Source organism: Urocitellus parryii, chromosome 6, assembly GCF_045843805.1.
Source record: "Urocitellus parryii isolate mUroPar1 chromosome 6, mUroPar1.hap1, whole genome shotgun sequence".
In the NCBI taxonomy this organism is placed as follows: domain Eukaryota; kingdom Metazoa; phylum Chordata; class Mammalia; order Rodentia; family Sciuridae; genus Urocitellus; species Urocitellus parryii.
The window spans coordinates 110666042-110679763 of NC_135536.1; the positions used below are offsets into that span (position 1 = coordinate 110666042).

At 43.0% G+C, this 13722-nt stretch overlaps 1 protein-coding gene across 2 annotated transcripts in view; it reads left to right on the forward strand.

The window, feature by feature from the left end:
* Map2k1 (mitogen-activated protein kinase kinase 1) overlaps nt 1-13722 on the forward strand; it is an 80066-nt gene that overhangs the window by 26016 nt on the left and 40328 nt on the right. For both annotated transcript variants that reach the window (XM_026408811.2, XM_026408812.2), the window contains exon 2: nt 12648-12858. In XM_026408811.2, the coding sequence (XP_026264596.1) occupies nt 12648-12858 (211 nt within the window). The remainder of the gene's footprint in view (nt 1-12647; nt 12859-13722) is intronic.

The following is a 13722-nucleotide window of genomic DNA, read 5'->3' on the forward strand; positions in this document are numbered from 1 at the left end:
GATGTAGGTGTGGAATTTTTCCAAGAGGTGGTGTATACTCAGGTGAGTCTGGCTGACCTGTGTACTTTGGGACAGGAGAAGGATCCACTGGTAATAAAAATGTACTTCTTGTACATTTAAGTCTGGAAAAAAAGGATTTCTCAGTGTGAACCAAAATTGAAAACACATTTTGAATTCTGTGTTTCTTTCACTGCATCTTCCTGCCCTTAGCTCTGCTTCTGAACATGGGCTATTTTTTAAAATATTTATTTATTTATTTTAGTTGTAGTTGTACACATATCTCCATTTCACTTGTTTATTTATACGTGGTCCTAAGAATTGAACCCAGTGCCTCACGCATGCTAGGCAAGCGCGCTATCCCTGAGCCACAACCCCAGCCCTGAACATGGGCTATTGACCTTGGTAACTCCATTGTCCTCATGGTTCTGCATTGTTAGGTCTAAGATCCTGGTCACCTCGGGTCCTATACCTTCTCCCACATTGAAGAGTTGGTACTCCTGATTCACAGAATGATCTAGACCATTATTACTCAGGGAGTTTCTCAGAGGGCTTTCTTCTCTATGTTAGGTCTTCAAGAACAGGCCTGGCATGCATGCGGCCCGGGTTCGATCCTCAGCACCACATACAAACAAAGATGTTGTGTCTGCCGAGAACTTAAATAAATAAATATTAAAAAAAAAAAAAAAAAAAGAACAGGCAGTTGGTAATGACGAGTAGATCATCTTTCCCAGTCAGCTTGTCCTTTTGTAAATGGCCAGTCACACCGTTCTCTAGCGCCTCCACCAGTCCCAGGTCTCCTTTCATTTGTTTTTATAAGGTCCGCATGACCCCTATGGTTTACTTTTTTCACCGATGGGGGAATCTCAGCTCTGTTCTGGCCACCACGATTTTTACTTCTTGCTGCTTCTACCAGATTGCTTTACCAAGCACAGTGTTATAACTCTTCCCTTCCCGCTCCAATCAAAATGTATCAGTCTTGGGTGTTCCTCTGAGGGGAGTTCCTCTTCAGGTAGATTTAATTTATTGCCTTTCTAGGAACTTTCACAATTTAGCAGAGCACACTTTTTAACCTAAAGGAGTAAGGAGTAATGGAGAAAGAACTATTGTTAGGAATGAGCGGGTAGGGTATTTTGTAAGAATGACATGAAAATCTTCAGCATGGTGTGGAGGAAAGAGCAAAATTTGGAGTTCTGCTCTTAGCCTTGGTAATTTACTTAACTGTTCCTCCTTTATTTCCATATCTGTGATGTGCAAACAGTATAATTATTTTTTTTCAGGTTGTGAGGACTAATGGGTGATCAATGCCTAGTATTTAGGAAGTTCATCCCTTCAGCTGAATCTAAATTTCATTTTTTTTTTTTTTTTGGTACTGGGAATTGAACCCAGGGGTGCTTAGCCATTGAGCTAGTTACTGGGTTTTGCCAAGTTGCCCAGGGCCTCGCTGATTACTGAGGCTGGCTTTGAACTTGTGATCCTCCTGCTTCAGCCTCCCAAGCTGCTGGGATTACAGCAGCTCCTTGCCCAGGTACATTTCATTCTTTATCATACTGTTATGTACCTTTTTTATCCCCACCAAGTAAAGGTTATATTCCTTTTTTGTCTTCTATCTTTTGATCTTTGAACCCTCCAAACATTGTCACTTATTCTTTCTGTAAGTTTAGAGAAAACTGATGTTTTAGGAATTAATCTGTGCTGACATGAAACAAATTTTGTCCACTGGGGCAGAAGTTACTCTAGGCTTTCAGTTCTTTCAAGCAACAACCTAATACGCCCTTTGATTCAGAGTGTTGTTCAATATTTGAGATGAGTCTTATGGAGTGGGTGGTCCCATCATTCCAAAGTGTGTGTGTGTGTGTGTGTGTGTGTGTGTGTGTGTGAGAGAGAGAGAGAGAGAGAGAGAGAGAGACTATCTGCAGAACCATGATGTGGGAAGGTAATGTAAATGATTTCGGAAGCCTGTTTTGTTCCAAGGGATAAGTTTTTTTTTTTTTTTTTTTCTTTCTTTCTTTTTGGTGGTGGTGGGGTTGTTTTAAAAATTGATAGGAACACATGGTTTTTATTCATTTCTTTTTTCTTTTTAAAGTTTTTTTTTTTCTTGTAGTTGTAGACACATCTTTATTTATTTACTTACTTATTTTGGGATACTAGGGCTTGAACTCAGGGGCACTTGACCACTGAGCCATGTCCTCAGCCCTTTTTATTTTGTTTTATATTTTGGGAGTACTGGGAATTGAACTCAGGGGCACTCAACCACTGAGCCAAATCCCCAGCCCCTATTTTGTATTTTATTTAGAGACAAGGTCTCACCAAGTTGCTTAGCACCTTGCTTTTGCTGAGGCTGGTTTTGAACTTGTGATCCTCCTGCCTCAGCCTCCTAAGCTGCTGGGATTACAGGCATGCGCCACCGCACCTGTCTAAAATTTTTTTTATAGCTGTAGATGGACACAGTACCTTTATTTACTTATTTTTATGTAGTGTTGAGGATCAAACCCAGGGCCTCACACATGTGAGGCAAGTGCTTTGCCGCTGAGCCACCATCCCAGCCCTTATTCATTTTTTTTAAATCAAACTGTTGTTAACTTTAAAAAATTTTCGTTTAGAAGCTTAAAATCAACTTGATTTAAAGTAAAATTCAAGATAAACACCTGTCCTAAATAATTTTCTAATTTTTCTCTCCCAGCATTTAGTTTTTGTTTACAATATATTTTTTTTAAATATATTTTTTAGTTTTTTTTTTTAAGAGAGAGTGAGAGAGGAGATAGAGAGAGAATTTTTAATATTTATTTTTTAGTTCTCGGCGGACACAACATCTTTGTTGGTATGTGGTGCTGAGGATCGAACCCAGGCCGCACGCATGCCAGGCGAGCGCGCTACCGCTTGAACCACATCCCCAGCCCTTTTAGTTTTGTATGGACTCAGTGCCTTTATTTGTTTTTATGTGGTGCTAGGATTGAACCCAAATCGAACCCAGTGCCTCACACTTGCAAGGCAAGTACTCTGCCACTGAGCCACAACCCCAGCCCCTTGTTTACAATATTTTTAATTCCAATTCTGCACCATTGTCCACAGATTAACCTCTGCTAGAATGCTCTTTCTATTTTTTTTTGCTTTTCAAGTTTTATCCTCATATCTCCTATTCCTGCAAAACTGGTTCTCATTCTTCTAGCATGTCTTAAACTATGGAGTTGTTTGTATCCTAGGCCCCTTATGAGAGTTAGGGATGCTGTGGGATGACCCTGGCCTCACAGTCTCCGATGGTAGTAGTGAAACAGTGAAAAGCAATAGAGGTAGTGTTTAAAGACATTGTGTATTTTCCCCACACTATTTATTGCATGAACAACTGAAAATGCAGGAGTTTTGAAAACTACCTCCTATCCCATTACACCTGATTTCATTAATCTGCATTTCCTTCCAGTGCTTGTTCATATGCAGTTTTTTCCCCCCTCATACATAATAGAATTTTACATTTGTTTTTCTCTTTGGTACTGGGGATTGAACCCAGGTGCAATTAACCACTGAGCCAATCCCCAGCCCTTTTTTTTTTAATATATTTTATTTTGAGACAGGATCTTGTTAAGTTGCTGAGGCTGGATTTGAACTTGATCCTCCTGCCTCAGCCTCCCAAATTGCTAGGATTACAGTGGTGCACCACCACTACCAGCTATGTGTCAACATTTCTGATGCCCATGAGTCTATACAACTATGGGCAAGTCACTTCTTTCTGAGACTCAGTTTCTCCTTGTCTAAAATCAGGGGTTTAGACTAATTGACGTATAAGAAAATATCTATAATGAAAGTGTCTAACGCTGGTGGAGTATTTCACAGTCAGGCATGTGTGCATTGTGTTTATGTGTGTACCTTCAATGCACATACTTCAGATTCCTCCAGTAGTGGCTTTTTTCTTGTGCATAGAGTGGAGCCTGAGTTGCACAGGTTTTTTCTCAGTGTTCCTACTGCTTTCTCAGCTCTGAACTGCCACTCACTTCCTAGACATGGGGGTGTCTTTCTGCACACTCTTTTCCTTGGCTTAGGGATAGATGGTAATTACATTATTTATTTTTATTTTTTAAGAGACAGGGTCTCACTGTTCCACCCAGGCTGGCCTCCAGCTTCTGGGTTGAAGTGATCCTTGTGCCTCAGCTTCCCAAATACTACAGGTACTCATCACTGTGCTGGCTTCTGGGTTGAAGTGATCCTTGTGCCTCAGCTTCCCAAATACTACAGGTACTCATCACTGTGCTGGCTTACATTTGCTTTTTTATTTGGTGCTAGGCTTGAGATGAAGGTAGGGAAAGTTTTATGTTGTTCCTGTCCCACTTCAGCATTAATAGGCTCTGTGAATTTGGTTCCCAAGTGTGGGTTTTTCCCAATGCTTTCTCCCCTTTTCTGCATGGATGCCAAACTCTACTTGGCTTTTTTTTTTTTTTTTCTTCATCCAGTACTGGGAATGGAACCCACACGTGCTTCACCACCGAGCTACATCCCCAGTCCTTTTTATTTTATTCATATTGAGATAGGTTCTAACTCAGTTGCTGAGGCTGGCTTTGCAATCTTCCTACCTTGGCCTCCTGAGTTGCTAGAATTATAGGTGTGTACCCTGCTCCCAGCCAAACTCTACTGTGTATCTGTGGTGTGTCTTGGGCAGAACAAGTTTCTTATAACTCCTTTTGCAATAGTAACCTTTGCTTTGTGTTGGTGTTGAGCAGGGCTTTGGGCTTAATTTCTTTTCCTTTTCTTTTTTTTGGCAAGCAAGCAGGAATTTTATTAAAAGAAGGTGAGAGCAGGATTCAGAACTCCTTAGCACACGGGGCAAGGGTACCCCTGCTCCCCCTTTTGTTTTTTTGAGGTAGAGTCTTACAATGTTTCCTAGGCTAGCCTTGAACTCCTGGGCTTAAGCAATCCTCCCACCTCAGTAGCTGGGACTCCAGGTGCATGTCACCATGCCCAACTGGGCTTAGATTCTTCATCAGTTATGGGAATCCATGCTCCAGTACAGTCATTCTCTTGCATGGTTCATCATGTGCTTCACTGAACTCAGCAGAGATTTTTTTTTTAACCTTTTCCTTGACATTGACTACACATGCAAATCACATCTTGGCTGCCTACTCTTCTCTGCTTGCTGACAGATGTGTAGGTGAGAAAAGTCTCAGTCATTGTTCCTGAAAGGAGCCCCCAGACCCATTTCTTGGGCCAGTGACATATGCTGGAAATCAGCTGCTTCTGGGCCAGCACAGAGCTGGTCTTTCACATTGGAATATAAAAGTATTCAAAAGAAGAGAAGCATTCATATGGCTGTCAGATACTGTATTTGGGAAAGAGGTATGAAGGCATCAGAGGTCAAAAGACCTGGGTTTAACGTGGGGTCACTTGCCCTGTGAATTTATGTACATCACTTTTCCTCATAGTGGAGTATAACTAGGTGGTCTTTAAGTCCTGTCCAGAGCTAATATTCTCTAATCTAATATCATATACATATTCTAAGTATAAAATTCACAGGTAAGTATCAGGGCTATGCTTCTCTGCACACACAGTGGTTGGCTTCCCGGGGCCTTGGTAATTCTTGCTTACATGTAAGCTCCATTGACAAGATAAAGGCATCATTTTGTTTACTCTGGTCTTCTCTGAGAACACATGCTTTTCAGCACTAAAAGGCCTTTAGTGAACAGACTAGAAACAGACAGTTAAGGGCAAGTTGAGTCAAGATGTGATGGTAGACCAAAGGAGATGGTAGAGAGCAAGGTAAGAGTTAAATGTAAAAAACAAAGCAAGACTGGAATGATCTGAATGCCAGACCAGTAGTTAATATATGCTATTGTTGGACAGAATAACATTCAGCTTGATAGTACTTATTAGGCACTTATTGTGAGCCAGGTATTCTACTATGATGAGCTGCTTTAATCTCATCAATGTCCTATGTGTGATTATCACAGCCCCACTTTACTGATAAAACTGAGGCTTAATACTTTTAAATAACTTGTTGAAGATGACATTGCTACTTAAGGGGCCAAATAGGGATTAAACCCAGACAGCTTGACTCCCAGGTATATATTTGTATATCCTAAATGCACAGTTTGATGAATTTTCAGGAACTAGACACACCATGTAACCAGCACTCAAATCAAGAACAGGGCATTACAAGCACATAGCAATTTCCTTTTGCTCTGTATTAGGGTTCCTTAGAGGAACAGAACCAACAGGGCGTGTGTGTAGTATGTCTGTGTGTCTGTGTTGAGAGAGAAAGGGAGCAGATGTGCACATGAGACATCAAGAAATGTTGATGTTAATTTTAGGGACTTGATTCTCGTGGTAGGAAGACTGGTAAGTGTTAAGTCTGTAGGGTAGGCCAGTGGGCTGAAGACAGAGCAGGAGTTCATGTCCAGTGGCAGTCTACTGGCCGAATCTCTTCTTCTTTCGGGAGATCAATCTTGTTTTCTTTGCTCTTCAACTGATTGGATGAGGCCTGCCCACATGGAGGGTGATTTGCTTTACTAGAGTCCAACAATTGAAATGTTAATCTCATAAAAAAACAAAACTTTCACAGAAAATGAAAGGACCAAACAATGTTTGACCAAATATCTGGGCACTGTGACCTAGCCAAGTTGACACATAAAATTAACCACCACACACTTCCCTCATGTTGCTACTCTTGGAAAGGTGACCTTTCCTCATTTATAACTGCATAGATTAGAATTTCATATAGATGGAATGACAATATATATTCCTCTTTTGTGCCTGGCTTCTTTCACAGAGCCCATGTACATAATCCTAGGATCTTATTGCCTAGTTACTTGACTAGCCATTTCTGGAGTGGCCTGCAGGATGGAGGTGGGGGAGAACATAGACCCTCTCCCCCACCATTTTGCCTGCACCAGCCCTAGTCAGTGCTTCTGGACTCCCTAACCCAGATGGACTGGCAGAAGAATGGAAGTTGATAAGCAGTGCCTTTGGCATTCCCTGCCTTCCTCCTCAGGCCCCTTCTTCTTTCCTCCCTTCCTACTCTTAGTCCCCCACCCCATTCTTACATCCCCATGCAGCCATTGAAGTTTATCAGCCCCTCAACTTGAACACACACTCTACCTTATTCCGTACCTCCTCCACTTGCAGTCACATTGACAGACTTGGCCCTCAGATATTTAGACAGCTCTCCCTTGCTCTTTTCCTCCTCCTATGTACTTTTTTTTGTTTGTTTGTTTGTTTGTCTTTTAAATGGGTTTGGGAACTGAGGACCAGAAAGAAGGTAACTTGCCCACAGTCTCACTGATGGGGCATGGTAGTGCTAGAGGATCCAGGGGTTACAGCCTCAGCCTCCCAAGTGCTGGTCTCTCTTAGCTTGGGTCCTGCTACAGTAGCCTTCCTTTTTGCCAAATGCCAGGCAAGGGAGCATGATTTCTCCCTGTGTTCTAATGAGGCTCACTGCTCTGGCACCTGGTTCTCCTCCCAGCCTGGTGATTGCTTGTCATCCTCTGCCTGCCCTTCAGTCTGCCCTCCTGGCTGAGGCAGGGCCTGCCACCCACTATGGTGGCAGCTTCCATGTTCAGCCACCATCAGAGTTGGGAATGGCAGCAGGGTCTTGAAAGAAGTTCTGTTCTAGGAAATCTGCCACCCTGAATAATGTGGCCTTGTCCTCTCTGGACCCATTTCTTTACTTGCAAAATGAGGGTTAGATCAGGTAGTCTTTAAGTTCCCTCTCTGTGTTGCATTTTATACTGCTTCTAACTTTTAAACTGCTGAGCCATAAATGAGAGACTCCAGCGTGGCAGTGTAATTAGGCTCAGCAGATGGGTGAGTGAGAGGGAAGGAGATGTTCTTACCCTTAAGATCAGCCTTTCCTTCATTGTGCCTCCCTGGTGTTTTCAGAACACAAGTGACAACCCTTGTTTTTATCTGTGTTCCCATTTCAAACCTATAATCTTCTTGTATCTCCATGAACTTGTGTTTACTGTTAGACAGCCATGCTGCAGAATGCGTTAGAGTGAGCTGTCTTCTCCAACATGGCGAATGTGATGACAGTTGGAGCTGATCACAGCTGGTCCCTGGAACTCTGTGTGTGTGTGTGTGTGTGTGTGAGAGAGAGAGGGGGGGGGGAGGGGGGAGGGAAGGAGGGAGGGAGGGAGAGGGGGGAGGGAGATTGTGATGAAGCTCCATTTTTTATTTTCAGATCTCTAGTCTCATTTTTGCTGATTTTAGTTAAAACTAAGGGTTGTAAAAGGGCAGTTTTTGGCTCACTGAGTCTTGAGGAACTCATTATTTCCATTGCTTTAAGCATTTCACATTGGGAGGGCAGAAATGAGCTTTATGGATATCATTGATCCCTGGTGCTAGAGGAAGCAGTATGGAACACTGTTACATTTTTGACTGATCTCTTTGTCATGAGCACTGAAAGCCAGGAATTTCGTTTCACCTTTGGATTCAATATTTTGCCTTTCATTCTCTGAAAAAAATTTTAACAAACTTTTAAAATGCTGGGCATGGTGGTGCATTCTTGTAATCTCAGCAACTTGGTAGGCTGAGGCAGGAGGATTGCAAGTTCAAAGCCAGCCTCAGCAACTTAGCAAGGCACTAAGCAACTTAGCAAGAACCTGTTTCAAAATAAAAAGGGCTGGGGATGAGGCTCAGCGGTTGAGTATCTCTGGATTCAGTCCCCAGTATCAAAACCAAAACAAAAAATATCACCACCACCAATAACAAAAAAAAAAAAAAAAACTTTTAAAATGTTTTGCAAATTAATAAAGTCAGTGATTTCTGGATTCTGCAGTTGCTGCCTTGGCTCCTCCCCATCCCTATTCTCCCATCCCCAACATTAGTGTAGAAATGTGCCAAAAATATTGGAGTTTCTTCCCATTAGTTTTCTGTTTTGACCCCTGGTGGAGTAAGTATGGAGTTGTTACTTCCATTAACAGAAGAGAAATCTGGGATGTGGCAAAGCTGAGTGACTTGTTGGTCACGCAGTTAGTTGCTGATCAATTCAGGATAAGAATCTAGGGCTTCTGAACACTAGTGACTTGTTAATTTGCAATACTAATCCACTCCCAGTGCTTGCCTTTAACCTACCTGCCCTTGGGAAGGTCTTGCCATCAAGACTCAGGGACTTTGTTGTCTCTCTCTGTGACTCCACCTCTGAAAGCACAAATGAGCAGAGCAGCCAGTTACCTAGCTGGTGAGGTGAGCTGTAGAGGGAGGCGGTGTAGAGGTGGAGGAGGAAGGAAGGTGGTGCAAGGTGCAGACTTATGTTTTCTTCCTAAAGAATTGCTCCCCCCCCCCCAGCTCAAAAGGCAGGAAAGTGAGTGGAATCAACATTCCTTTTTCCTTGCCAAAAGGAGTAAATTTTTTCTGGGAGTCTTTGGCGGATGATATTAGTTGCAGTGCAGAGTCAACCTGCCTCTAGATCCTCAGCAGATTGTGCAGCAGACAGGGTTGTATCTGAGATAAAGGGCCCCTCACCGAGGTAGACCATCATGTGTGATTGAGCCCTAGTGTGTTAAACACCACCTGCTGGGATTCTTTCCTCTGTTTGTGAGTTGCCTCCTTTGAAAGTATTGAGCATTTTGAAGAGGCATCATGGTTAAGGTTAAGGATTCTTTGTAGGTTTGATCCCTGGCTGTGCCACTTACTAGCTGTGTGACCTTGAGCAGTTTATTTCTGTTTGTTCATCTGTTCTAATTGTAGGGTGTGGATTAAGTGAGGTAATAAGTATAAAGCATTTAGAAGGGTACAGTATTGTGAGCAGAGTGAGTCTCCCTTCTGTAGCCTTTCTGCTCTTCTTCATGCACCGTGTGTGTGTGTGTGTGTGTGTGTGTGTGTGTGTGTGTGTGTTTTCAAGTGCATGCATGATAGTAGTTTTCGGATTCTGCATTTCTAGCTGGCCTGCTGAGCCCTCCAGGCAGCTGTAACATCATCCAAGTTTTAGCTATGGGGTCTGTCTGCATTGGATATGTTTTTAAATGACATCATCAATGAGCTGCTTTGTGGAGAGAAAGGAAACTGAGCGAAACCGAGCGTGTGCAAGCTGTGTACTCACAGCCCCATGTGCACCGGGTCCCTCCACCTTAGGGGCTGAAGCACTGTGAGACTTAGTCAAACCTAAAATTTTATTTTATTTTTTGGTACAGAGATTGAACCCAGGGTGCTTAAGCACTGAGCCACATTCTCAGCCCTTTTTATATTTTATTTAGAAACAGGGTATTGATAAGTTGCTTGGTGCCTGGCTAAGTTGCTGAGGCTGGCTTTGAACTCGCCATCCTCCTGCCTCACCCTCCTAAACCATTAGGATTACAGGCACGCTTCACCATGCCTAGCTAAAACCTAAAAATTGTTTTATAAAATATTTATTTTTTAGTTTTAGGTGGATACAATATATTTATTTTGTTTTTATGTGGTGCTGAAGATTGAACCCAGTGCCTCATGCATGCTAGGCGAGCACTCCACCACTGAGCTACATACAACCCCAGCCCTAAAACTTAAAATTTTAGCGGGGTAAGAATACTGACCAGCAGTCTCAGTCTGCTCGTCTGCTGTAACACAACAACACTGGTGACTGACTTAAAGGGACATCTATTTTCTCTCAGTTCTGGAGGTTGGCAGTCTGAGGTCAGGATGTCGGCACAGTTGGGCTTCCTGGTTTGCAGAGAGCTGTGTGCTTTTGTCCGTGTATGTGTTAGGAGGAAGACGGAATAGATTTCTCTTCTTGTCAGGCCACCAATTCTGTCTGATTAGGATCCCACCCTTAGAACCTATTTAACCTTAAGCACCTCTGAAAATCCTGTCTCCGATCAGTTGGAGTTTAGGGTTCTACATAGGAATTTGGGGGAGGGGTGCCCAATTCAGCCCGTAGCACCAGCCTTCCTCCCTCCAGAGATATCCAGTGAGGAAAGTCGGTGACATCACCCTATATCTTCTTTGGCCCCACACACTGTTATTTGTGAAGCGGCATTGGACTGCCCCATACGTGGGGAGGCCCCTGTCTCCTAGCCTTCTTGAGGTTTGGGATGGTGGGTGTGATGGAAGAGGAGAAGGTTATGCTGACTTCTGCCTCCAAGCTCAGAACTGGTGTGTACGTGGGGGGCACCAGCATTCAGATGTGTCATAGGCCTGTCTTGTCACCTTTGTCACTTGTGTCATCTGTTTAGACTGGGTAGTGAAATCAAATGAAACAGTGGAAGCTGTCTTTACCAACTCACAGGAGTAATGAACACTCTTCAATTCTCTGTGTAAAACATACAGAGCGAGGCCCACAGCCTACTGTGTGCGACCAGCAGGCTACTCTCTGCTGAGCCCACTCGCTCAGCACCCACTGGCTGAAGTATGTGCTTACCAAGAGCCAGCTTGTTCCCAAGCCATTTGCACAGTTCTAGCTGGTATTGAAGCTAAGTAATGTAGTTAAGTACCAGATAACTGATGAAATATGACTGCAAATGAACTGATTTTCTTTCCTTTCTTTAAATATTAGTTAAAAGCTATGGAAAGATTCAGTAAGGCCAAGTCCCTGAAATATGTTATTGTCAAATTAGATGAGCAGTAAGTTTGGGGAAAATCAAAAGATCCTAAAATTTTATGTTGTGATTATTCTGTCTTCATTTTTACTTCATTTTATAGAATCAGGATTTGGACATCATAAATAGTATATTACATTCTGGTTCATGTAAGAAAGATGATGTGGAATTCTTAGCAGTGGACCCTTATTCAAAGGGCCTTGGACTGTGTTAAAGGCTGAATGATGAATATGGATTTACATCCATTATACTAAAATAAAATTTTTAGGTCTATCATTTTTGTGGATATCTTGCTGTAACTTTTCTGATTTGTCTGGTTCTGGGACCTGATTACAGTGGATCTGAAGGTTCTTACTGTTGTGATTCAGTTTACAGTGGGTTTTTTTTTCTTTTTTTAATTTTTATTGGTTGTTCACAACATTACAAAGCTCTTGACATATCATATTTCATACATTAGATTGAAGTGGGTTATGAACTCCCAATTTTACCCCAAATGCAGATTGCAGAATCACGTCGGTTACACATCCACAATACAGTGGGTTTGTTTTCAGTTGAGAAGATTTAAGGAATTTTATTTTGTATATGGTGTATACTTAATAAAACCAACATTATTGGGGCTTTTTTTTTTTTTTTTTTTGATACCAGGGATTTAACCCAGGGACACTTACCTACTAAGTCACATCCTCAGCCCTTTTTATTTTTTCTTTTGCAACAGGGCCTCACTAAGTTGCTAAGGCTGGCCTCAAACTTGTGATCCTCCTGCCTCAGTCTCCTGAGTTGCTGGGATTATAGGCTTGTGCCAATACACCCAACTTAGTGGAGCTTTTTAAACTGGGACTTTAAAAAAATTTAATGTGGCTCATTCTCAATTTTATTCTTTGGTTCCTCTTGTATACTTAAAGCACACTAAGAGAGACCCAATTCTCTCATTTTACAAAGGAGGAAGCTGAAGCCCTGAGAGGTAAAGCATGCTGGTGGTGAAGTAATTGTGGTGGCTGGAGTAGAGGTGGCAGATCCACAGCAGGATGAACCCTGCCCTCCAGTCCCCTCCTCCAGTTCTCTGTCCCTGGCCTCAGATCTAGAGCTGTCCACTATGGGAGTCTTCCTCTGGGTGACTACTCTCGTGACAGTGTTGACCTGTGGATCCCCTTTGGACAGGACCAATCTGGAGGCCTTGCAGAAGAAGCTGGAAGAGCTGGAGCTTGATGAGCAGCAGCGGAAGCGCCTTGAAGCCTTTCTGACCCAGAAGCAGAAGGTGGGAGAACTGAAAGATGATGACTTTGAGAAGATCAGCGAGCTGGGTGCAGGCAATGGCGGTGTGGTATTCAAGGTCTCCCACAAGCCGTCTGGCCTGGTCATGGCCAGAAAGGTGAGTCTACCAAGATAGATAGGTAATTGAATTATCTCAGGGAAGATCTGGAGGCCTGGGGACAAGTGTGGAAGGAAGATGGATTTTTTTTTTTTAAATACTTTATTTATTTTTATGTGGTGCTGAGGATCAAACCTAGGGCCCCGCACATGCTAGGCAAGCGCTCTACTGCTGAGTCCCAGCCCCAGCCCCGGAAGATGGAATTTTTAACTTGTATTTTTTATGTTGTTTGAATCTTGAACTCATCATCTATCAAGTGGTGAGTAAATGTGCTAGTGACTGTTAATGTATTAATTCCCATCCTCAGTCTGGGAAATAATAGTAAGTGACCCTACCTTAGCTCTCTGTGTGCTGTGGAAGGGGTACCAGGTGCCAGTTTATCATTTATCAAGTGTAGGAGCAGCTGCTTTTGTTCACCTGGGCCCAGAAATGCTCAGGCCAGACGCTGAGATCACGTTGTTTCCTGTGTTCCTACCCTGCCAGGGGCTGCCTTCATCTCCCTGCAGTCAGCCTCAGATCCCTCCATGGCTGCATTCTTTGAGTTGGACTTCCCATTCCTGTCTCCCCTTGGTCATTTTTCTGAACACAGCCCCCATGTAGAGAGCTGGCCTCTTCCATGGTTTTCAGCTCATCGTGTTCATTCCTGCCCCCATGTTTGTGCTTGTGCTATTCCTTTTTTTGGGAACTGGGGATTGAACCTGGGTGCTTAACCACTGAGCCGCATCCCCACCCCACCCCACCCTTTATTAAAAAAAAAAATTTACTTTTTAGTTTTAGGTGGACGCAATATCTTTATTTTACATCTGTGTTGTGCTGAGGATCAAACCCAGTGCCTCGTGCATGGTAGGCGAGTGCTCTACCACT